General features: G+C 37.7%; 1 protein-coding gene across 5 annotated transcripts; it reads right to left on the bottom strand.

The window, feature by feature from the left end:
* Nucleotides 1–575: 575 nt before the first annotated feature.
* LOC122357350 (C-terminal binding protein 1) lies at nucleotides 576–23,387 on the bottom strand. 5 transcript variants are annotated; one of them, XM_043256705.1, is made up of 10 exons: nucleotides 23,342–23,387; nucleotides 23,122–23,233; nucleotides 13,627–13,781; nucleotides 8,478–8,622; nucleotides 8,160–8,366; nucleotides 5,991–6,205; nucleotides 5,782–5,912; nucleotides 4,756–4,883; nucleotides 4,509–4,623; nucleotides 576–1,366 (listed from the first exon to the last, which is right to left on the bottom strand). In XM_043256705.1, the coding sequence occupies exons 2-10, from the start codon at nucleotides 23,123–23,125 to the stop codon at nucleotides 1,180–1,182; spliced, it is 1,287 nt and encodes a 428-aa protein (XP_043112640.1). In that variant the 5' UTR covers nucleotides 23,126–23,233; nucleotides 23,342–23,387; the 3' UTR covers nucleotides 576–1,179. The 5 variants fall into 5 exon arrangements, with proteins under 5 accessions (XP_043112640.1, XP_043112639.1, XP_043112638.1 ...); XM_043256707.1 differs by lacking the exons at nucleotides 23,122–23,233; nucleotides 23,342–23,387 and adding exons at nucleotides 2,462–2,514; nucleotides 16,079–17,167 and having other exon boundaries at nucleotides 1,229–1,366; XM_043256704.1 differs by lacking the exon at nucleotides 23,122–23,233 and having other exon boundaries at nucleotides 23,342–23,364.
* Nucleotides 23,388–23,593: the final 206 nt, after the last annotated feature.

Here is a 23,593-nt window from a genome sequence, read left to right on the forward strand (position 1 = left end):
TGTGTTTATATCCTGAAACGGGTTCAAATACAAACGAAACCTGAACTGAACCTGAACTGAACCTGCACTCATTTCTCTTGTCCCGGCACCACACCGGCGCGAAAGCAACTCACGGAAACGCCGCCGCGTCGTTTAACTCTGACTTTTTTATTTCATTTAAAATAATTCATACAAATGCATACAGTCACAAACATTTCTTTTTGGATTCTGTTTTAACAAAAAATATTAATATCTCATAGTATATATAGTATGTATATTGCTAGCCTACCACTTTACCAGGAAGGAAACTATGTAGGCGATGGAGAGCTGCAACTATCCCGGCGTCCTCGAAAAAACACGGTACAATCAAGTCACACACAAACGGGCAAGCATTACGCCAGCTTTGCACAAGACGAATTGTTTTTTTGTTTTTTTTTCTCGATTTCGTTCAAAAACTGAACTTTTCTGTTTTCTTTTTAACCTTTAACACATGAAGTAATACATGCTCCAAAAATAAAAACATACTGAGTGTAGTTCTTTAAAGTACTGTACTGAATTTGGACTACAAAAAGACAAATGGGTACAAAAAACAATGCACTATGTGGTTTAATTTAAAAAGGAAGGGAAGGGGGGGGGAAATAAATTTTCCTGAGAGGGTGTGCAAATCCCGCCTCTTTCGGGGCTTTTAAAAATCGAACGAGCAAAACTAATATGCTTTTTGTTATCGTATCTATAATCAGGTGGTGGGATGCCTCCCTTAATGCGGTTTCGGTATTTTTTTTCTCATCTACAAACCATTGATCATGTCCTAAAAACTGTACACAAACAGGTTACATTCATGTAATAGCTACTGTTGTTTTTAACAATGAAACCCATTAGACAGACAAAAATAACAGATAAAAGATCGCCCACTGCACTTGGACAGACTACAATCTAAAACAGCAGGATTTTGCATCAGGGAGAAGTTTGAAATCCGTAAGATTTTCTTTTTTTTTGTTGTTGTTGTTGTTGTTTTTTCCCACTAGATACTTCAAAGAGCGCAGTCCACCGCCTTCAGTCAAAGAGCTGGCTACTTTGGAGTCGTGGGTGTTTTTAAGTGGCTGGTTCTGAGCCCGGGAGCCTGTTTCCGCTCCTCTTCTTTGGGGTAAAGAAGGACCAGGAGAGTTCTATAGTGGTACGGAGAGACCTTTGAAAAGGGGGCTACAACTGTTCGTTGGGGTGCTGCTCTCTATCGGGTTCGGCTTTGCCGGTTTGGCCGGGTGACGGGGCGTGCGGAGGGTGGGCTGCGGTGGGCAGGCTGTGGGTGATGGGCACGGTGCTTGGCATGATGCCCTCCACTGGAGGAGGCAGACCCCCTGAAGCCAGGCTCACTACGCTCGGGGGGTACCTGGGGAGGAGGGAGAACATTAGGGTCAGAGTTTCAGGGTCAGAGACCCCTGTAGCACAGCGACGGCCCCTACGGTACAGCCATCCAAGCCTCTATTAGGCTAAAATCTTGGATTGAAGGGTTACTTCCAGCTTTAAAATCTGACTGGATGAGCCACCTTTAAATATCATGATGTGATGCATCATATTCTACGATCTCAGTTGAATACATTTGGGGTCAGTTAAATTCATCAACAGCGATGGTAAACATATTTTTAAAAAAATATGTAAAATCATAAATGCTGTTGAACCCTGAACCCTTATATTAGCTTAGCATACATTTTGTTTTAAAATATATTTAAAAAAGACAACGGTTATTCAAAAGTGTGATAGTAGTTCGTTATTGCAATGTTTTACGGTATTTTAAATTAAATAATTGGTGAGCATAAGAGATATAAATTAAATTAGACATAAATAAAAAAATGCTACAAATACATATTACAATAATATATATATATATATATATACACATATTAGTGATGTCAAATGATTAATTGTGATGAATCACATACAAAATAGTATATGTTTACAGAATATATGTGTGTGTACTGTGCATATTTATTTTATTAAGTACAAACGCATGTATATATATAGTTAAGAAAAATACGTAATGTGTATACATTAAATATATGAATATAAATATATAGGTGTAAAGGTTTTAAAAATACATACTGTGTGTGCTTTTATATATATACGTATACAGAAATATACACAGTACACAAACATACTACATAGTTATATATATATGTATATATATATATATATATTTATTAATTTTTTTTTAAAGAATATTAACATCTTGTTAATACAGATTTTTTGTGTTTGTGTCTTTTATAAGCCGTGTGTCGATTTTATTTAATATTGACATAAGTGGTCTTAACATATTGGGACATAAACCCTTTAAATGCCCTGTGTGTCTGTTTTAAAAACTAATGACTTTGTCAGTAGATATTAATTTTTGTTTTCAATTTCTTGAAGATTATTTCTCTATTCTGTTACTATTTCTTATATACAGTAGGGGTGTAACGGTACACAAACAGGACGGTTCGGTACATACCTCGGTTTTGACGTCACGGTTCGGTATGATTTCAGTACAGCAGGGGGAAAAAACTAAACATAAAATTGCTTTTTTATTAAACAGTGGTTTACTGAACAAATCGCTTTTTCTTTAAATAAATTCAATTACAGTTTAAATTTTCCTAGGGATAAACCCAACTTATGGGGAGCCCTATACATTACTACAGAGATGCAATTAACAACAGAGCCCAAAATTCAATGACTATTTTTTAAATATAATAATCAACACTCAAATTGTATACAAACAAAAATTTCACATTTTTATTTAATTCTAAATGATTACATTTCTGTCTGGTGTTGAAATATATTCAATTACACAGTGACTTCATAACAGATTTAATTGAACACAAACGAATAATTAAGACTTCGCTAACAACTTAAGTCAAATATAATGAGTATAGTCTTATTATTTCCTAAAATGCTCTTCTCTAGACTTAAAGCCGTGGACACCGATGACTTGCTGGGGTAAATGAAATGACATCTTGACATCTTTTGCCGTTTATAACACTGATTGTGTGATTGTATGAGGCGTGAGATGTTCGTTCACGTTTATTTCAGGTTAAAAGTAGCATGGGGCACATCGACCTGTCACGCCACAAGAAAGAGCTCAATTTATTGCTTGAATTTCCTGAAAAGATGGACTTAATTTAAAAGGTGAGCATTTGTTTTTTTTTATCAAAAGCAACAATTTACAAAACTGGACCTTTTCAATGAAGTGTCACTGGTGCAGTGGGTAAAACAAGGCTGAATCTGTTCGGTACACATACGTACCAAACCGAAAGACCCGTACCGAAAATATGTGTACCGTAACACCCCTAATATACAGTACATATAACTAATACTGGCTACTGTCCACTCTGCACTCGGGCAATAAACCCTTATCAAGAAATTCATTGTTCTCCCAACATGCTAGTTATGACATTTAGTAAACAAAGAAGAATTTTCGAATAACATGCAATAAGACCATAATAAGACCTATAACTAGAGATGCACCGATTGCAAATTTTCTTGACCGTTTTTTTTCTTCTTTTTGTAAGTGCGACCTGCCGATACTTGAAAACTATAATTGACAACATTTTCAGAAGTTCTCCCACTTAAACAGCTCTCATGATAAAGTGCTCTGGGACTGGAAAGACGCAGAATTAACAATTAACTGAAAAGAAGTTGCTGTATAACAAATAGTTTTAAATGGTGATTTTATCCCTAGTCTTCTTAAATGTGTCATCTTTCACATCAGATTCTTACATTGTTTCAATCAATTTAGTTAAAAAACAAGAAGCTGTAGGGTTGTTACCATTCGAATGAAATCACCTTTCCCATTCATCTGAAGTGGTACGTATTTACCGAGTGTTTGATGAAGCCGGGGTGCAATAAATGCGTTTACACTTTAAAATTGCAAATGCAAAAATAATACGTGCAATGATGCTTTTGGATATGACCAAACAACCGAATCGTTCATTCAAACGATTCAAACGGCTAATTCATTCAGAAACGAGGCAACTGGCTGCTAATGAATAGGCCATTGAATCATTGACTCACTTGATTCGTTCAAAACCGAGGCTCCGTTCAGTGTTGCTCGGAGACGCACAACAGTTCTGCGGTGGCTTTTATCTGAACAATTTATCAACAAAATTGAGCTAAAACAAACATATTTTTTCTAAAATGTGAGTCACTTAATTTTAGCTTCTTGTTTATTGAACTACTATTGTATAAAATTAGCGTCACGTTGCACATCACGTTGATATTCATGGAAACCTCTTGATAGTGCAGCGCTGCTTAGCTAAGTCATATAGTATAGCCTAAATTTTTGGCATCTGCTAATTCTGGTCCCTGGCCAGTCGATCAGTGCATCTCTAATTTGAACCGTACTAAAAGGATTATTCTTTTTACTAGAATTCCTGGTAAAACATTTCTGTGCAAGCGCAAAACAACAGCGCCACCTGCATCCTACATTCAGCTGTGAATGTTATAAATGTGGGATACAGTTGTGAATATGAATTCAGTTCTGATGCGGTGTATTGTTGTACCTGTAGGCTCCATTGAGCTCTGGATGCACCACGGCTGGGTCCATGCCGGCCCAGTGCGTAGTCTGTGTGAGGAACTCTTTGTTGACGCAGTTCTTGAGGCTGTCTGGGATGCGACCTGGAGGAGGAAAACAGCTTCGTTACAGCAAAGCCGAGTCATTGATCACGGCACATCAAGCCTGCAGAGCTGCAATTAAAGAACAGGGATTTCACTCGGCTGATGAAAGAGGTCAGACACCCGCCGACGTACCGGTAATAGCCCGACGGATCTCCCGCGCCGCCTCCTCGCGCATCTCGATAGAGGCTTGCTCGCTGTACCACGCCGCGTGAGGCGTGCAGATCAGGTTAGGAGCGTCTTTAAGAGGGCCTTGGCTGAAACTGGCACACACATATAGCTGTATAAGAGTGTGACACGCTCACTGGGTGAGAATGACGTTGGCGTAACATTTCACAAGATTCATTTTCAAGAACTGTCCGGTTTATCATGTTTACTGGATGAGGAAAAAGTGTTTTCTAGAGGCAGCACTTGAAACTAAGAGAATTATGCATATACACAATTTTTGAACAGTAAGATTTTTTTATTCTATTTAAAGCAGTCTCTTCTGCTGGATTTATTTGCAAAAATAATAATATTTTTAAATATTTGTACTATTTAAAATAACTGATTTCTATTTGAATATATTTTATTTAATTCTTGTCATCATACTTAATTTTCAGCATCATTACTCCAGTCCTCGACGTCACATCATCCTTCAGAAATCTGTTTAATATTCAAGATTATTTTTAATATAAATAATATAAATATTATTACTAAAATGAGCTGAAGCACTAAAATGAATAACCTGAAATAAATAAAACACAAAACTAAAACTAAGAACTATTTAAAACTAAATAGTATATTTAAAACAAATAAATAATGACAAAAGCATATGCAATTTATTAAAATTGAACTGAAATTATAATGAAAACTAAAACAATGTATATAAAATATTCTTAAAAATTTACAATAGCATATATATATACTGAAATACTAAGATAACATTGGCTTTCGCAATTGGTAAGAGAGCGATTTAACCTCATCATTTGTTATAAATGCTTGTCTCCTGAAACTGCCTTTAGGAAACAGCTCGCATTCTCTGCAAATATTTGTAGCAAAGAGACGCTCGTTTTGTGGGGTTTGAAGTCAAATGACAACGTGACAAAAAAAAAGGTCAGAGGCAGGGTGTGGAACAGAAACTAAGCAATGCATGCAATCCAAACACCACCAAACACTCACCTGAAGGGCTCTGTCTCATGGACGTCCAGGGCTGCTCCCCGTATCCTGCCCTCTTTCAGAGCCTGGGCCAGAGCCTTCTCATCCACCAGACCTCCACGCGCCGTGTTCACGAGGAAGGCGCCCTGACGCATCTACGATCAACACAGTAATGATAATACACAGCCGTGGCTCCAGCGAACGCATGCTCCTGTGCTCGTGAGAGGCGGCACCTGTTTGATGGTGAAGTCGTTGATGAGATGGTGGTTGTGCTCGTTGAGGCTGCAGTGTAAGGTGACGCAGTCGCTGTGGAAGAGCAGGTCCTGTAGGGTGTTGACTCTCTGCAGCCCCAGGGCTCGCTCCATCCCGTCAGACAGGTACGGGTCGTAGAAGATCACTTTGAAGCCGAATGCTTTGGCCCTCAGCGCCACCGCCTGTCCAACACGCCCTGAAAGCAGACGTTAGTTCAGTGGCGGTCACTGTAATGCCACGACAAAATGACGAAAACAAAAAAAAAACTGCTTCATTAACCACTTAAGACCCGATAAAAACGTTTTAGGAAAAGAAAGTCTTTACGTTGATTAGAGCATCAAAACATTATGTACAAAATATAGATATTTCACAAAAAAAACATATTTTTCATCCGTAAGTTATGCTATAAAAAATTTAAATAAAATAAAATAAATAAATAAAAAGACATGAATGAACATGAGCTATTTTTAAAATCACCAATTCATTTTTTTGGTTTAACCAAACTTTGTATAAAGATGACTCTTAACTACGTTAAAACAGAATTATTCGATATACCACTTGTCTTTATGCAAAATGTGTGTAAAACGGTCATAAACTGGTTTCATTATTACATGCAATGTATCTATAAACTTGATATCATTTGCATATTAATGTGTTTTTGAGGCAACATATGAAAAAAAGTGTATAATGGTAGTAATAAGTGACAAGATTTACATAATGATATACAATATTTTATAGAACACTGAAATATATTTCTATATTTCTTATATATATATATATATATTTCTTTCCCTGTTTATTTGTTATGTCTCCAAAATTGCATGATATTGCATATTAAAAAAACTTGTATTTTGATTTAAAAACCCCATAACATTTTGATGTTGATTCATGTCACACAATTAAAAAATTAGAAAGATTTAAATGATAATTAAAAAATATGAAAAAACTTTCAATTAAGAGGTGAAACATCCAATTATTTGTTATCTCTGAAAGGCTCTGAATGTGCTCTTTACAGGACATCTAGACTTAAAACTGTGTGAATTCACTAAAATATAATGTCCTCAAAAGAGAATAAAATGTCTTATTTTTCCTACAGCCTGTTAAAATTTAAAAGGTCCCAATATTACACTATAAATCCTTACGAGCCTCCGTGAGCTTTGTTTTATTGTTTTGTTTTGAATTTCAAGCACTAGAGTTTTTAGGAATTATTATAGCTGCATTATTTATACAGCTTGTTTTATGTATTATTTCTTCTGTGTAATCGTTTGAGCTCATGAAGGTTTTTTAAGGTTTTTGAAAAAAACTTACTCTCAACAAGACTGCATTTCTTTCACTTGAAATACAGTAACAACAATATTATGATATTTTATTACAATTTAAAATAACTGTTTTAACAGAATATATTGTTTAACAGAATATATTTATTAACAGAATATAACTGTTTAATAATTTATTCCTGTGATTAAAGTTAAATGTTGATTTTTTTTATTATAATTATTATTATCAGTTGTACTGCTTAATATTTTAATGAACCTGAATACTTTTTTTTAACTGACTCATATACTTTATACTTTAATTTTATTAATTTGTTTCTTTAAAAAATATTACTTATATAATTTTTTTTTCTCTCACATATATCATTTTTTCATTGTACATTCAAGACATACACATTAAAAAAATACATAATAAAATAAAAATGAAAATAAATAATGCTTTAAAAAATTAATTATCTAAATATTAGTGGCTGCAGAGAATTTTTAATTCTTTTTTTAGAATTTTTTGATATGTTCAATAATGAATATTTGAATGACTTTGCTATTGTTTAATTAAAGTGTTTGTTTCTTTAAAAAAAGTTTACTTGAATGAACTTTTTTTTCTCGAATAATTCTTAGTACATATTTTTTCCATTCTACATTACAATATATATAAATAGATATATAATGAAAGAAATACATTGCTAAAGATAAAACCGCTAAAAATAAAATTCCTTCTTCATAAAATAATAAACAAAATTCATTCATTAAAATTACACACACAAATCAAAACAAAAACAGCAGCTGGTTACTTTCTGTCTCGTTCTGTCTAAGTGGGCGGTTCTTGGCCAGAAGCGGTCAGAAGTCAAGCGTCTGGCTGTATGCGAGACAACGCACCTAGTCCAATGATCCCCAGCGTCTCTCCCCTGATTCGGGCCGCCCCGGACGCCACCTCCCGGATCTGTTCCACGCTCTGGACCCGCGTGCCCTCCCGGAGAGCCTGGTGCAGCCAGGTGGTGCGCCGGTACAGGTTCAGGATGTGACACATGGTGGAGTCTGCGGTCTCCTCCACTGAAGCTGCTGGCATGTTGCAGACTGCTATCCCTGCGGATGAGGACGGGTTACACTCAGACTCTCCGAACAGCAAACACACACACACACACACACACACACACACTTGTGCAAGTTGTAAAAGCAAGCCTTCTTAACCATTACCTAAGTCTCCAGCAGACTTTATGTCGATATTATCAAAGCCGCTCCCAATGCGGACAATTATACGAAGTGCTTTGAACTTTTCCAGGTCCTCCCTCATCAGGGTGATGGTGTGGTACATGAGAGCTCCCACGGCTTCGTTCAATACCTGAGAGAGTGGACGCAAAGTACAGTCAGTCTGTGCAAAGGAGACGACGGCTTTGAAACTGAGAGAAAGCCTGTGGAGCCTCACGCGTGACGAGAAAATAAAAATAGATTTATCATGGCCATGAATTAGGAATTTGTTCCCCCAACACAGTAATTAGTTCACCCGTTTGAACATGTTGTACCATTGCCTGTTTTTTATACTAAGACGAGAGAAAAAATTGCCCACAATTTACTAAAACAAGGAAGTGGATTCTTCATTTGGGGCAACAATCTAAAACGAGGAAACAAATGAATAAGTCATGGTAATGAATTCCTAATTCATGTCTACAACATGAATCGTGCGAATCAAACTGATTGAATTGTGAATCAAACTACAGCTGGTTTATTTCGACTAAGCTAAAAAAATAACTTTAAAACAGCTAACTAACACACCATTAAAGAGTTAACTGCTTTTGCAAATAAGCTCTCACCTTGTCATGTGCAATGCTCTTTAAAATTCATTTTTCTCTATTATGTATTTATTAAAATGTTCAAATCCTCACAGCGTGATTTATTTCAGTACTACCGTTTTGTAATAAAGCATTAATATGCACGGCACCGCAGACTGGACCAGTTTCTCCCCGGTCAAAAAGCTGCAGCGATATTGATTCAGACAGTTCAGACAAAAGATTTAAGATGCCAGTCTTACAGAATCACACTCGAACATGAAGATCGTTCAGCTGCCATTTAAAGATGTGATCACACATTGATTGAGAGACTATCACCCCGTCACACATGCCCAGGCTATACTTGACCATAAAGAAAGGGGAAAAAGGGGAAAAAGGTATAAATTGCATTTAGTGCTGTCAAACAATTAATCGCATCCAAAATAAATGTTTTTGTTTCCATAATATGTGTGTGTGCTGTGCATATTTATGTATTTATGTATATATAAAGACACATACATACAGCATATGCTCAGAAAATATTTACATGTACATATTTACATTTATATAATTTGTATTATACATACATTTATATATAAACTAAATATATATATATATATATATATATATATATATATATATATATATATATATATATATATATATACACATAATAGTAACTAATTTATATTATATTATTCTTTGCAATTTTATTTGAACACATATTGGAAACAATTAATGATTTATTATGATTGATTTTATTTTTAGATTATTTATATTTTATATTAAAGCATTTATCCTTTTTTCCATTTTTTTTATAAATGTTATAGATTTATAAATACTTACATTTTACTTTACTAGTTGGCAGCTAGCTGAAATTACGATAATCAAAACGTTAATAACCCTGGCTGTGAGAATGCGGGATGTGTTTTATTGTCACAAGCTAATTATGCATGCAGGATCATGTTTTGACATTGTTAACCGGATTCGAAAATCCTAAGGTAGAGGGAAACTCTTCAGAGGGAAGTATTATGACGACTTGTAAAAGCCTGCGTGTTTTACTGTTAATATGACTCAACGTATTTAGTTTCCTGCTGATGACCAAAAGCAGCAACTACACCGTACAACTTCACTAACAAAGCATTCCTGATGAATAATCAGTTTACTTGAAAACACTTGACGTAATCTAATAAACCATCAAGATCTGGAGTAACGCGCGACACAAACAGATTTATCACATTACAGTTGTGGTTGATGATGAAAAACGTCATTTGGTTTGATAACCATCAAGAAAAATCACCGCATTAAGCAACCGCTGTTGTTCGTGAGCTGTGACGGAACGAAACGGAGGTTTCGCCGGCCATTTTTAACGCCGCTTCATCGTACGCTAATCATTTCTATCCCAGACAGACGATTGATTTTCTATCTTATCGGGGGCTCTTTTCTCTGTGCGGTTTCCGTCCATTCGACGGCAGCCGGTGAAAGCAGTCAAATAAGGAGGCTCTTTGTAGGTTTGTGGGAAGGGGCGGAAAGGGAGCGCCATCTGTCTGAGCAGGCCTGGGGAGTGTTCTTTGAGAATCCACCTGGCAGCCACCCAGAACCGCGCAAAACATGCCAACGGCAAGCGACGAATCAGCAGAAAAAAAGAAATAAACGAATGAGCGCGGGCGCGTCAAGATGAGTTGTTTGTATTAGGGATGCACCGAATGTTCGCTGCTCCGACGAAAATAGGAATTGACCGAAAAGACCAAATAAATTAAGGCAAGCGATGACGCGGTGTGATCAAATATAGGTGCGCGCTAATGCAGCGAACGTGTCTGAAGTGTAAAGAAAGACCATCACTAGTGAGAGACACTGCATCTCGTGTCTCTGATGGAAGAGGAAGGGAGGCTGTTGCTGGTTGATGACCGAATTTGCGAAATTATAAATGATTAGTAAATAAACCGCGTATGTTGCATGTAGCCTGTTCAAGCGGTGCTAGGGTTTAAAGTCCAAATCTGCGCTTAAAGAGTGTTACTTGTCAGCAATAATTATTATTATTATTACAACAGCTCCGTTCATACATTTATTATAACACTCCTTCAAATTGGGATCTGTAATATATTTCAATGTTTTCAACGAACTCTCTTCCGCTCGGCAAGGCTGCATTTCTTTGTACAGTAAAAAAAATACATGCCTGATTCAAGAAGAGGGTCTCAAAAAAGGCCAAATTGTTCTTTGTTGGTATAGTTACAGGCACTTTTAAAAAACGTTCGGCGTTAAGTACATTTTTCTAAAATCGTTTTGCAATTGATTTTGCTAGACAAAGGAATAAAAAGCGCATTAAAAGCAAGTTTAATTCGTTCGATGGTGAAAAAAATTGGCAAAATATATGGTGAAAAATGCGAAAACCCGTGTTCAGTATATAGCCTTCGATCCAGTGTTCCATTTTGCTCTGCTTCGGCCAAGAATTTTTATTTCTGTGCATCCCTAGTTTATATGACACGGAATTAAGCGAATTGTGTTAAGACTGAATGATTTATGATGGCCTGCGATGGCTGGTCTTTCGTGTGTAGCCAGTTGAATGAATAGAGCAAATGGGTTTAATTTAGGTTCAAGGGTGGAATGAAAAAGAAAACAGTTACTCTTGATAACGCTGACAGCAGAAAATCAGCTTTCCTCTGTGTATGAACACACTATTAAATGGTGTACTTGTTCTTTTTTCAACCATTTCTGATTCATCCACAGACACGTGTATGAGTCAATAGGGCTTTTTTCCCCAGTGAGTTTTTTTTTGTATCCTTCAGATTTGTCAAACTACAAGCATATAATACTGGATGTATTTCTTGTAGCTAAAATTAAAATAGTCTAATAGTTTAACATTTTCTTATGAATTAACAATGAATAATAGTATATATATAAATATGAAATATATTCTGAATATAAACAAAATTTTACTAGTATGCACTACTGCTTAAAAGTTTGTAGTTGATACCATTTGTAAATGTTTTTGAAAATGTCTTATTCTCACCGAGCTGCAATGAATGAATGGATGGATGGATGAATGGATGAATGAATGGATGGATGAATGAATGGATGGATGGATGGATGAATGGATGGATGAATGAATGAATGAATGAATGAATGAATGGATGAATGAATGGATGAATGGATGAATGGATGGATGGATGAATGGATGGATGGATGAATGATTGGATGGATGGATGGATGGATGAATGGATGGTGGATGAATGAATGGATGGATGAATGAATGAAGTCTTTAGTTTATGGCTTATTTTTGACCGTATGACACTAGAGTCAGATAAAGTTCATTGCTGAGAAACATGCCACACATTACTCTTATCTGACCAAGAGAAATGAGTTTTTCACAATGAAAGCTCAGAACATGACAGATCTGATTCCGCCCATCTAGCTTTAACAAATGCTAAAGAAAATGATTGATCGATGACTGCCAGGCTGGGAATGAAATAAATAAATCACATGAAGTACAGCGGGAAGGATGGCTGTGAGATTTCATCACGCTACCCAGTGAATTCATCTAATGAATCATTCTACTCATTTCTGGCAAAAACGCTCACAGCCTCATAAATATTACCCCATTGTGCAATCTACTTTTTTAGCCTGTGAGATGAAGTGCTTTTTCCATGTAACAAAGCCAAAGAGGCTCCATCACGTCGAGCCAGTGGGATCTATGATATATTGCAGAATCATACTCCAACATATATTACATGATATATTAATCTGTACGAACCAGTGGTGAAAAAACACCCCTCCACTCAGTCGTAAAAAATCTTAAACACATGACCAGCGCTCACAATGAACTTCAGTTCTGTGGCGTGACATATTCCTTAGAGAAATAGTGGAAATAAATGAGCAGGAATTTATTTTATTCATCTGGATTGGATTGGAGAAAAAGTAGGCTGAGATATTATTGGTTTATGTTGTTTCTGTTAAGCCAACAGAACAAAAATAGACAATTTAAAATTAGAGAAAGTTACATTTGAACATCTACATACTTTTTTGGCTTCGTTTTGAATTGTAAAATTTACTTTATTTTATGTGCTGATATTTTTGTAGCAATGTATTATTTCAGGATGTTTCAATGAATAGAAAGTTTTTTTGTTTTTTTTAAATACAATTTTTTCTGACATTATATATGGCCCTGGACAATATTTGGAAAATTATATATATATATTTATAAAAATATCTGGAATCTGAGGATGAAAAATCACAGAATAAAAGTTTTTAGCAATGCATATTCTAATGCATATCTAATATACTAATGATTTTGGCATAAAAGAAAAGTCTATTACTTTAAACCAATCCAACGTTTTTTCTTTGGTCATTGCTACGGATGACCCATGCTACTCATGACTGGTTTCGTGCTCCAGGGTCCCGTGTTTACTGTGACTTTAAACGCATTCAATGTGTCATTGCTGAACAAAAGTGTTCCAAAAAAAGAAACTGACATTTATTTAGCCGATGCTTTATCCAAAGCAATTTAATTGAAGAGTGACACAACAATGAAAACGAATAGTGCTTCCGTACCAAAACAGCAAGTGACGTTAAGTGCTAGATACCTTCTCGTGGATCTCCTGGGTGGACTGGGCGTCACAGAAGGCCACGGTGGCCACGTCCTTCAGGATGGGCATCTCCACCGTACAGTCCCGACCGTCCAGCAGCGCCACCAGAGGACGAGGGTGCATGGGGCCATTCATTATGGGAGGCCTGATGCCTGCAGAGAGACACGTCACACGTCTTGAATTGACTGTAAACGTCATTTTGTCTGCACAGGTACTGTTATTGTAAAACTACTTCCAAATGATGAAACCCAATGCCAGATTTGGCTCCAGGATACACACAGACATTGAACGCCAAGGTTAGTTATTATAGAACGGCTCTTAAAATAAAGTTACTCATAAACACAGAAAAAGGCAACAGTGTGTATTAGCAGTAACTTGGATTTATTGCTCAATATTGAAAACGATTTTGCAACTGCTGTTACAGCATAATGGACAGCAGTAATAACTACTCATAAAAGACACATCGAACAGACTAACGCTGTTATTTTAACTGATTACAAGACCTTTCTTACAAATAAATGGTCACTGTGTTATGAACACAGATGATGTCAACTTGTCAATGACTAGTCGTTTTGGTTATGGTTAACGATAACATAACTTAAATGATAACTAGACTGTGTGTAAATATATATAATCAGCCAGACTCTTGATATCAATCCCTTTGTAAGAGGACTGATGGCATCGTGATGAAATACGCAGAGAATCAGTTGAAAGGAGAAAACAATAAATGAATGATCTTAACGTAACCGCAGCTGATGTAACGCAGATGATGGGTAATAATAAAGTCACGAATACCTGTGGGGCTTGATTTTCTGTCAGTACCTCAAACTGTGATGTTTAAGCTCCTTGACGTTTACTGATAGAAGACTATCAATGTTTTCTGACTTAAATGATCGATTCACAGCAATAACCCAACATATGCTGCTCAAGCTAGTCAACTTCAAGCTAAATTCCCACTGAAGTCCAAAATATATTGATGCTAACGTATAAAAAACACTCCAAAAGGCAGCCAAAGAATCGCTGTGAACAATGTAATCGACTGCACCCTCAAACTACCTATATATTGGTATATTTGATCAATGATAATTAGCATGTTTTTATAATGAATAAAAAATATAAGATATTAGATATTATTATATATTATATATATTTATGGCACTGGAGTTTATTCACTTTAACGTTAAGTACACAGTCTGGCCCTTGTCTTTGGTTTTCACATATTTTTAGCTTTCAGTCACTCTTTGTAATGTTGATTCATCTCAGAGCTGGATGGTTTAAACCCCTATGGAGAAAATGAATGGGAAAAATACATCCGGAACTGAAAAGGTGGGCAGTGACTGTTGTATTGACATTGGCGATAAGTGCGCTTCTTGGCTGAGTAGCAAAAGTTGGCATTCTGCCTAGTCTCAGTGGAAAAAAAACATCTACCAACGGACTTGTCAATGGAAAGTCCAAGTATATGTGTAAACTACCGTTCAAAAGTGCAGAAGATTTTTGTAATGTATCTGAAAGAAGTGTCCCATGTTGACTGCAGCTACACTTACTTGATCAAAAATACAGTAAAAACATTAATATTGTGAAACATTATCAAATAGATGTTGATATGTAATTTAGTCCTGTGATTCAAATTACCTTTAAAGTCCTTTGAAAAGTAGTGTATGTGTTCATATCTATGTAGATCTATCTATGTAGATCTATCTATCTATATATATATATATATATATATATATATATATATATATATATATATATATATATATATATATATATATATTATAAAAATGAGTATACATCAAATAAATAATTGCAAAATAACCAAAATAAAATATTTGTTTACATAATATATGTTTGTACTGTGTATATATGTGTGTGTGTGTGTGTGTGTATATATATATATATATATATATATATATATATATATATATATACACAATAGAGAGAGAGAGCATATGCATCTACATATAATTATATTAATATATTAAATAATATGAATCTAAATGTATACATTTGAATCATTTGAAGTGGATCAAAAAAATTAATCAGTTGTCCTAAGACAAGAATGCATTTTGGTTTTAGGTGTTAGGACAACTTTGATGATTGCGATCCACGTCAAATGTTGACTACTTTGTACATTCGGTTAATTTAACAAATCACGAACATGGTTACAAAAAAATCCTGAACCGTATAGCTTCAGCATCTTTCAGGAGCAAACATTAAGGTACAAATATTTAGCTATGTGTTAATGACACAAAAGCAAAAGTACAATATGTGCACCTGTGACCTCTCCCAATTTTACTCTACACAGCCCGACAAGTGCAGACATGGTGTAATCATGCCCATGAGACACAGACACACCCACCTCTATCAGCACCACCCACCCTGCTCTCAGGATACTCTTTCTCTCTCACACACACACACACACGTTTATGCACAAACAAGAGCTCTTTACCTCTGTCAAGAGATCCCTGACTTTCACGCATCCGTTCCCACACAGAACCAGCTGTTTTCTCCATTTGTAATGAAGGTCAACTTTTACAACCGTAAATTATGTGTCAGCGGCATCTAAACCATCCCGGCAGGACCCGGTTATCTCGTAACACAGCCGCCGTTATCTCTTTTTTTTTCCCCGATTAGGACAAACAACACGCAACAGACGCATCCAAGCGCGCGGCTCTGGGATCAAAAGCGCCGTTTCGCTCCGTCTCCGCGCGCAAGATCACAGCGAAATCCAGACGCCTGCGTCGGGGAAAAACACACACACACACACGCATGGTGGTTTCTCGCAGCACACCGCTCCGTCAAAATCCCCCGGCGCTCTGTTCATATTGCCCTGCCCCGAGGGCGAGCTGGATCTGTTTGAATTAGCTGGTTCATAGCAACGGGAACCAACGGGGTCAGTCGCACGCGGCGTCTAAAGACCTCGACTGCCCACGGGCGATAATTCAAGCTGACATCCCCCCCTTTGTTGTCTTCTGGTGAAAACGAAAGCCAATTTCAAATCCCAGGCTCGCGTTCACCTCGCGACAACGACAAAACCTGTTTTGTTTTGTTTTTTTTCAATGACACTCGTTTTTGCTCGTCACAGAGCGGCGAGGCCAATCTTGTTTTTCGCGATCCGTGGAAAGCCGACGCATTGTTCTCCGGCCAGATTTCCTGGAAGTGCGCGCTTGGGATTTCTCGAAAAGGTGGAACTGCAGTGACATTTTTTTTTAAACTTTAATCGCTCTTGAAGATACTATAGTGAAAATGTACTTTTTGGTCGGGGCGATCAGAAACGCGTTACGGGCGCACGTTAGCCCCTATCTATTGAAGAGTCGCCCACTGGCAGAGGGCGAAAGAATGCCGGAACTGTCTCGGCGAAACACCCTGTAAGCGTTCCCGCTTTTCGGACTCTTCTAGAAAGAGAATTTCCTTCGAAGGGACTGAAATTAGGAAGTCAGTCGAGGCCGGAACTGGAAGCAACATTTCCACTGCACAGTGTGAGGGAGGGCCATAGGAGAGAGAGAGAGAGAGAGAGAGAGAGAGAGTCATGTCCTTGCCAACCCCTCAAATTTTCCAGAGTGGATAGTGTGTGTGTGTGTTTTTTTTTTTTTTTTTTTATCTTTGGAGCTCGGAAAGATTAATGCCGTTAATAAAGCGAGCCGTCAGAGGTCCATAGCCCCGGCTCTCGGACCAACGCCGTCTCGGCACGGGAAAAAGAGAGAGCAGAAAGCGTGCAATTGTGCGTGGATGAATGGTTCGGATAAAAGATAATAGGAAAGAGGGAAAAGCGGAGCACAGAGGAGGGGAGGAGGAAAGGAAGAGGGGGAGGGGAAGCCAGAATATACTGTACGACAGCCGAGCGAGCGCTCAAATATGCACAGATATCCGTGCAACGCTTTCACGTGTGGCCCCATGCAGAAGGAAAGGTAAACGTTTTACCTAAAGGCAAGCCTTTGTTCAGCAAGTGCGAGCTTCCCATCTCTTAAGATCCGGCGGAAAAAAAACGAGCGCGTCTCCTCAGCAAGGCATTCACCAAAATCCTCAGCATATGGCGGCTACTTCAATTTTCTTATTCCTTCTTTTCTGTGAGTAGCTAGCTTAAGCACACACACGCGCGCGCGCTCAACGCTGGCTCCCACCCCTCCTGGTCTTTCTCTTTCTCTATTACTCCCTCTCTCTCTCTCTCTCCCCCCCAGCTCCCTCACTTTCTATTTCGACTCTCTCACTCGGACAAACACGCATGCACACACAGAATGCAAGTGTCACTGCATTTATGGGAGTGGGAGAGCAAGCGAGCTAGAGAGAGAGAAGCGAGAGCGAGGTGGCTACAAGAAAGACCGGAGAGGAACGGGGCGGGGCCTGCGCGCTCGCAAAATTGATCTTTTGTTTCCTGAGAGGGGGCAAAAAGAAGGAAAAAAAAAAGATAATGGAAAACTGCTAAAGAAAAAGCAGGCCGGGGGAAGCCGCGCGTTTCCCCGCTGTTAAAAATTCGAACGGAAAGAGAAAAATACCAATAAATAGCAATTATTAAGCAACGAACTGGATGTTTGTTTGTTTGTTTGTTTTTTTCCGTTTCGCTGCAGACGCACGCTCGCGGGTTAATTAAACGCCTCTGACAGCGATGGCTCTGGGTTATTTAGCTCTCAGAAAACCAATTACTGAATCCTACGGTCCTGACGGGCAGCTCCGAAAATAAGTAGGTACAAGATAAGTACGAAACGGGGTCAGGGGTAAATACGCACAGGCCGCTCTCTGCTAAAACAGACGACATGTGAACTCAAGAACAGCACAGACGTGTGAACGCGACACTTTTTCTCACGCATTTAAATGTCGTTCCGGCCCTGTCGCCTAATGAGTCACCCGCTTTCGGTGGCAGAACAGAAACTGTTTAGTGCTCTTAACTTCTGCGGCATTCATTGGTAACCGGCGAACCGGGCTGATTCACTTAGATAAACGCACAACCAAAAGCGTCCATTGAAACAAGCCACGCAAACCGTGATTCAATCTTGAGAAAATGGGCTTCAATACGATTTTTTCAAAGGATGTTGTGGTGACAGCTTGAGAGTTATTGATGCCGTCTACATGCCGCCTCATTGAAAAAGCAGAAATGAGGCGCTTGGATTTTTTTGTTAATGGCGCTCACTGTTGGAAAGCTCATAAAGAAATTTTTTTAAGGAAATTGATACTTTTACTCAACAAGGCCACGTTAATTGTTCAGACATGACAGTATTGCAAGTTTGATTTGGCGCAAAATATTCCATTTCAAATAAACTCTAAACTTTCTATTTATCAAAGAATCCTGACGAGGAAAAAAAAGGTGTAATGTTTTTTGAAAAATATTAAGTCGCACGATTGTGTTGCAAATCACAATTGAAATGCAAATCGGCACCTTTTACCACAAAACCAGTCGAAAGTGTCGGTTTCTTATGATTAGACAACAATGGCCGAGATACAACTATTTAAAAAAAGTGAAATCTGAGGGTGCAAAAAAATCGAAATAACGAGAAAATCACCTTTAAAGCTGTCTAAATTACGTTAGCGATTACTTAGCGATGGATATTGATCATCTAATGTTTTAATATATTTAAAAATCTTCATGTAACGTGATCTTTAGCGGATATCCTGGTTTTTAGCATAAAGAAAAATAATCAAAATAATTTTGACCCACACAATCTATTTTTGGCTATTGCTACAAATACACCCCTGTGACTTATGACCGGTTTTATGGTCCAGGGTCACAATTAGAACGATTTCTGAATTAACATTAGTCTCTTTTTTCACAAGTAACACAGTCTTTAGGAGGGGGCGAGATGACTGTATTTTTACTGGAAATGTGGTCTCACGATGTACAGTACCATGCATTACCGTGTAGTAATAACTATATTAAAAATGTTCATATTTCAGAAACTACCATTCACAACCACTCAAGGATAATTCTGGCACTGTGCAAAAAAAGCCACAAAAAGCGGCTTTACATTATGAAACATTTCAACATATTCGACCCCAAAACAGTACCACTTTATGACTAATTGAGGGGTGTTGGAGGCTGTAGTAAATATGAGCACACACATATTCATCTGCTGGATTCTGAACTAATGCAACGCTTCGTGGAGCTGCTCTGCAACCGTAACCCGCCATTACATCATCATTACTCAGGAAATATATGGCACGGTTCCTTAAAACTACACCACTCCCATTAAAACCAACAAAAGCTGTCTACGCTGGAAATAGACGGCTAATTCGCGGAATGCTTTTCTGCTCAGTGTGGGAATGAATTATTAATTACATCACACATGTAACTCGCAGTGTAAACGGTGCAGCTGAATGTCTACCGGTTCTCACAGTGTATGCAACCACAAATGTGTCCCAAGACTACAAAACCAGCCCTTATCTGAGGTGTCAGAAAATCTAAATGTTGAGAAAATTGCCTTTAAGCCCAAATTAATTCCTTGTCTAAGCATATTACTAACATATTAACTAACATATTTACGGTAGGAAAATTACAAGATATCTTCATGAAACATCATCTTTAGTTAATATCCTAATGATTATTGGCATAAAAGAAAAATCAATCATTCTGACCCGTACAGTGTATTTTTGGCTATCGCTGCAAATATGCAAAAATGCTACCTATGGCTGACTTTGTGCTCCAGGGTCATATGTTAGATATTTTTTCAAAATATTGTTATCCGACATTTATCCTCGAATAAGACCTTGCCCCAAAGACTTCCACTGCCAGACATTTTCTACATGAAAATGTTTGCTTTTGATTTAAAAAAAAACATCTATTTAGAGAAGCTGCCAATATTCGCTATTTTCCGAAGCTACATTATTCTATAACTATTCAATAATAGGATAATTAATCTAAATAAATGCATTTAAATGTAAAAATGTATTATGGAAAAGCGCTATGGAATTCTGTTACCTTTTCTTCAAAATGTTTTGTGCTCCGCAGAAGAATTTATTATTAATTTGTAATTATTTGAAAACGGACTCAGTCAGTAAATTCATTAATTAATTCGAAAAAATTCTAAATCTTGATCTTGAGGTGCCGAACGATTCCAGTCGCTAACGGAGATTGTTAAATCACACCACTGAAACCCTTTTAAACCTAGGTTAACAGACTGAGGCTGAAGGCTACTGTATGTCGAGTGACGTACTGTACTACATTTCAGCTATCTTTCAGGCCTCTGCTACAGTACGTGAATAACAAGCCAGGCCGGGAACACAGACATACTGTATCTTGCGTGTGTGCGCTCCAGTGGAGAAGTCAGATGGATTGGCACTCAAGCGGAAGAGCCCCATTCTTTGTGAATTCATTAGCGCTGGTCAGGACCTCAGGGGAGCGCTGGTTTTGGCAAGTGAAGCACACAGTATGCGTCACGTATGTGATCCGGGGCGCTCCGGCCACATCGAATAAGCCGGCTAATCACGCCTGTGCCATAAAACGGGCCGCTCACGCATCGATCCAAAAGGAAGATTAATGTAAAATCCATCACGTGTTCACGAGAAGTCAGGTTTGACCTAATCATTAAAACTAAAGTAACTAGTTTTATTGCTCAATATAACAATTCCAGACACCAGACCTGCTGTTATAACACACCCTCGAATCTGTAATAACCACACCGCACAAACTTGCGGTACAACTCGTTCTCCAAAGCATGTGATTAAGCTAGTCAACATCGTCTTGAACTAACGCTAAGAGCTGCTCAATTTAGCGACGGCGGGAGTTTATCTCAGAAGCAACCAGGCATGTTTCCTTCCTTGTAAAACAGCGCAAGGACACAACAAGGTGAAAACCATCTCGACACCAGACCGCACATCCACCACAGTCAAATCAATTCTGAGCCACGGTAAGAGGACGGCTGGGAAAAGAGGCTGTCAGAGGACGCAGTCTATGATGAATGAGGAACATCGCAACTGGCACCGACGAAAACCTCAAAAACCCATTGAAAACGACAAAGTGGGGAGAGGCAAAGAGCAGAAGAAAGATGCCCCTGAGAAAGATTACGCTGCCTCAAACACACACTGCTGCTGCCGCCTCCCCGTCAGAGCGCACACACACACACACACACACACTGCAGCGTGGCGAATGGGTAAACTCCCTCACATCGCCTATCTCGAAGGCAAGAGGGTGCATGGATAACATTTCCCTAAATAAATTCAGTGTGACTGAACGCATCCTATTAAACTTGGCAGCAAATGGGGAGAGCAGAAGCAAGGAAATTTCGTTAAAACACCCGCAGAGACCTAACAGTCCATCATTAGATCAAAGTCCATTAACAGACCGTATCTAAGGAACATCTAGGTGGTGGACGCCAGAGATCAGGCAGTGATTCGAACAAAGATCATGCTCCGGCTCGTGCTGTGATTCCAGTCGACCATGTTCTCCACAACAGACAACATTTTACAGGATCCTGTGAAAGCACTCCGCGTTCTGCTCGACGACATGCCAGACAGACACTAAAAATATAACCGAAGTAACCTGCGCAGAGTAAATAAACATAAGACTGCTGGCAACAATGAAGGTAGACTAGAGTAACTAGACACTTACTAGGTGGCAATACTCTGAGGAAGTTACATGAGGTGCAACATGCCAGATTTCCTCTAAAACTGTAGTGTTTTTTTAACACATTACAATATCATGAGCTCATATTCATTTAAACTACATGGAATATTTAAAAATGCCCCAAAAAAAAAAAAAAATATATATATATATATATATATATTTTAATTACTTAGAATAGAATTGTATATGTGATAAATACAATTTAATAAAGAGAAAGCACTTTCATTTGCACACTTCCTATTATACATATTTTGTATCTTCCCATTATACATATTTTGTTTTATATTTATACACATTTTGTGTATAAATTTTTGACAGAAAACATTTGATGTTGAATCAAAAGTTTATCATTGTTATTTGTAATACACTTCAGAGACCCCATGAAGGAATTATTTTTCATAACCAAATATTTATAAGAAATGATGTATTGACCAATTTATTAAAACATAAGGTGTAACTTTGTATGTATAAAATACACATAATATATAATAAATAAGTTTGACATTCAGTGATGTAAATCTCAAGCTCATTAGCAGTAAAATTCGATCTTCATATATTAATTTTTAATATATTGGCAATATATTAAATACATTCAATACATTAAATTAATAACGGCATATACTGAGACACACATATACATCTCTCTCTCTCTCTCTCTCTCTCTCTCTATATATATATATATATATATATATATATATATATATATATATATATATATATATATATATATATATATATATATATATATATATATATATATATATATATATATATATATATATAAGCATGAATGGATTTCTACATAATTTGAATCTCCACCATTAAATTCCCCAAAATATCCCTAAACTTTTATGTCCTCAGGAAACGCATTCCGGCTACTGTCTCACGCTAATTAAGGAATACTAATGAAGTTATAATATCAAGTGACTGAACTCACTTACTCATAGTAACCCGAATTCTGCCACGGCGTTGACAACTAAGTGCCCTTAAATGCAAGTGAGTTAGCTAAGGAAGCCAGCCCTCCAAAGCCGCTCCACATGCGCCTTCTTCTGCCTGACAAAAATAAAAAGAGCAAGTGAAAACAGGGCTCTATCGGCGCGGTTTGGCATCTACTGACAAGCACATACCCAGCTCAAAGAGAAAAGCAAAACAATCACAAACCTTGCATCACCCGCTTTGAAGGCTAAAGTCCCTGAATGTGCCCGGGATTCGGGTGAAACATGCAACGAAAATGTGACCAATCGGAGCCGTGTGACCGGTGAGTCCGCCAATCAGCGCAGGCTACGCTTGGTCGATAGCCAATCATATCGAGGCTCATTGCTCCTGCGAACGCAGAGGGGTGGGGAGGGTCCAGGAAACAGAAATGTGAGCGCGATGTGGGGTGAGTGTGAGGGGGGATGGTTAACATAACTT

The sequence above is a fragment of the Puntigrus tetrazona genome, chromosome 14, assembly GCF_018831695.1.
Source record: "Puntigrus tetrazona isolate hp1 chromosome 14, ASM1883169v1, whole genome shotgun sequence".
Classification (NCBI taxonomy): Eukaryota; Metazoa; Chordata; class Actinopteri; order Cypriniformes; family Cyprinidae; genus Puntigrus; species Puntigrus tetrazona.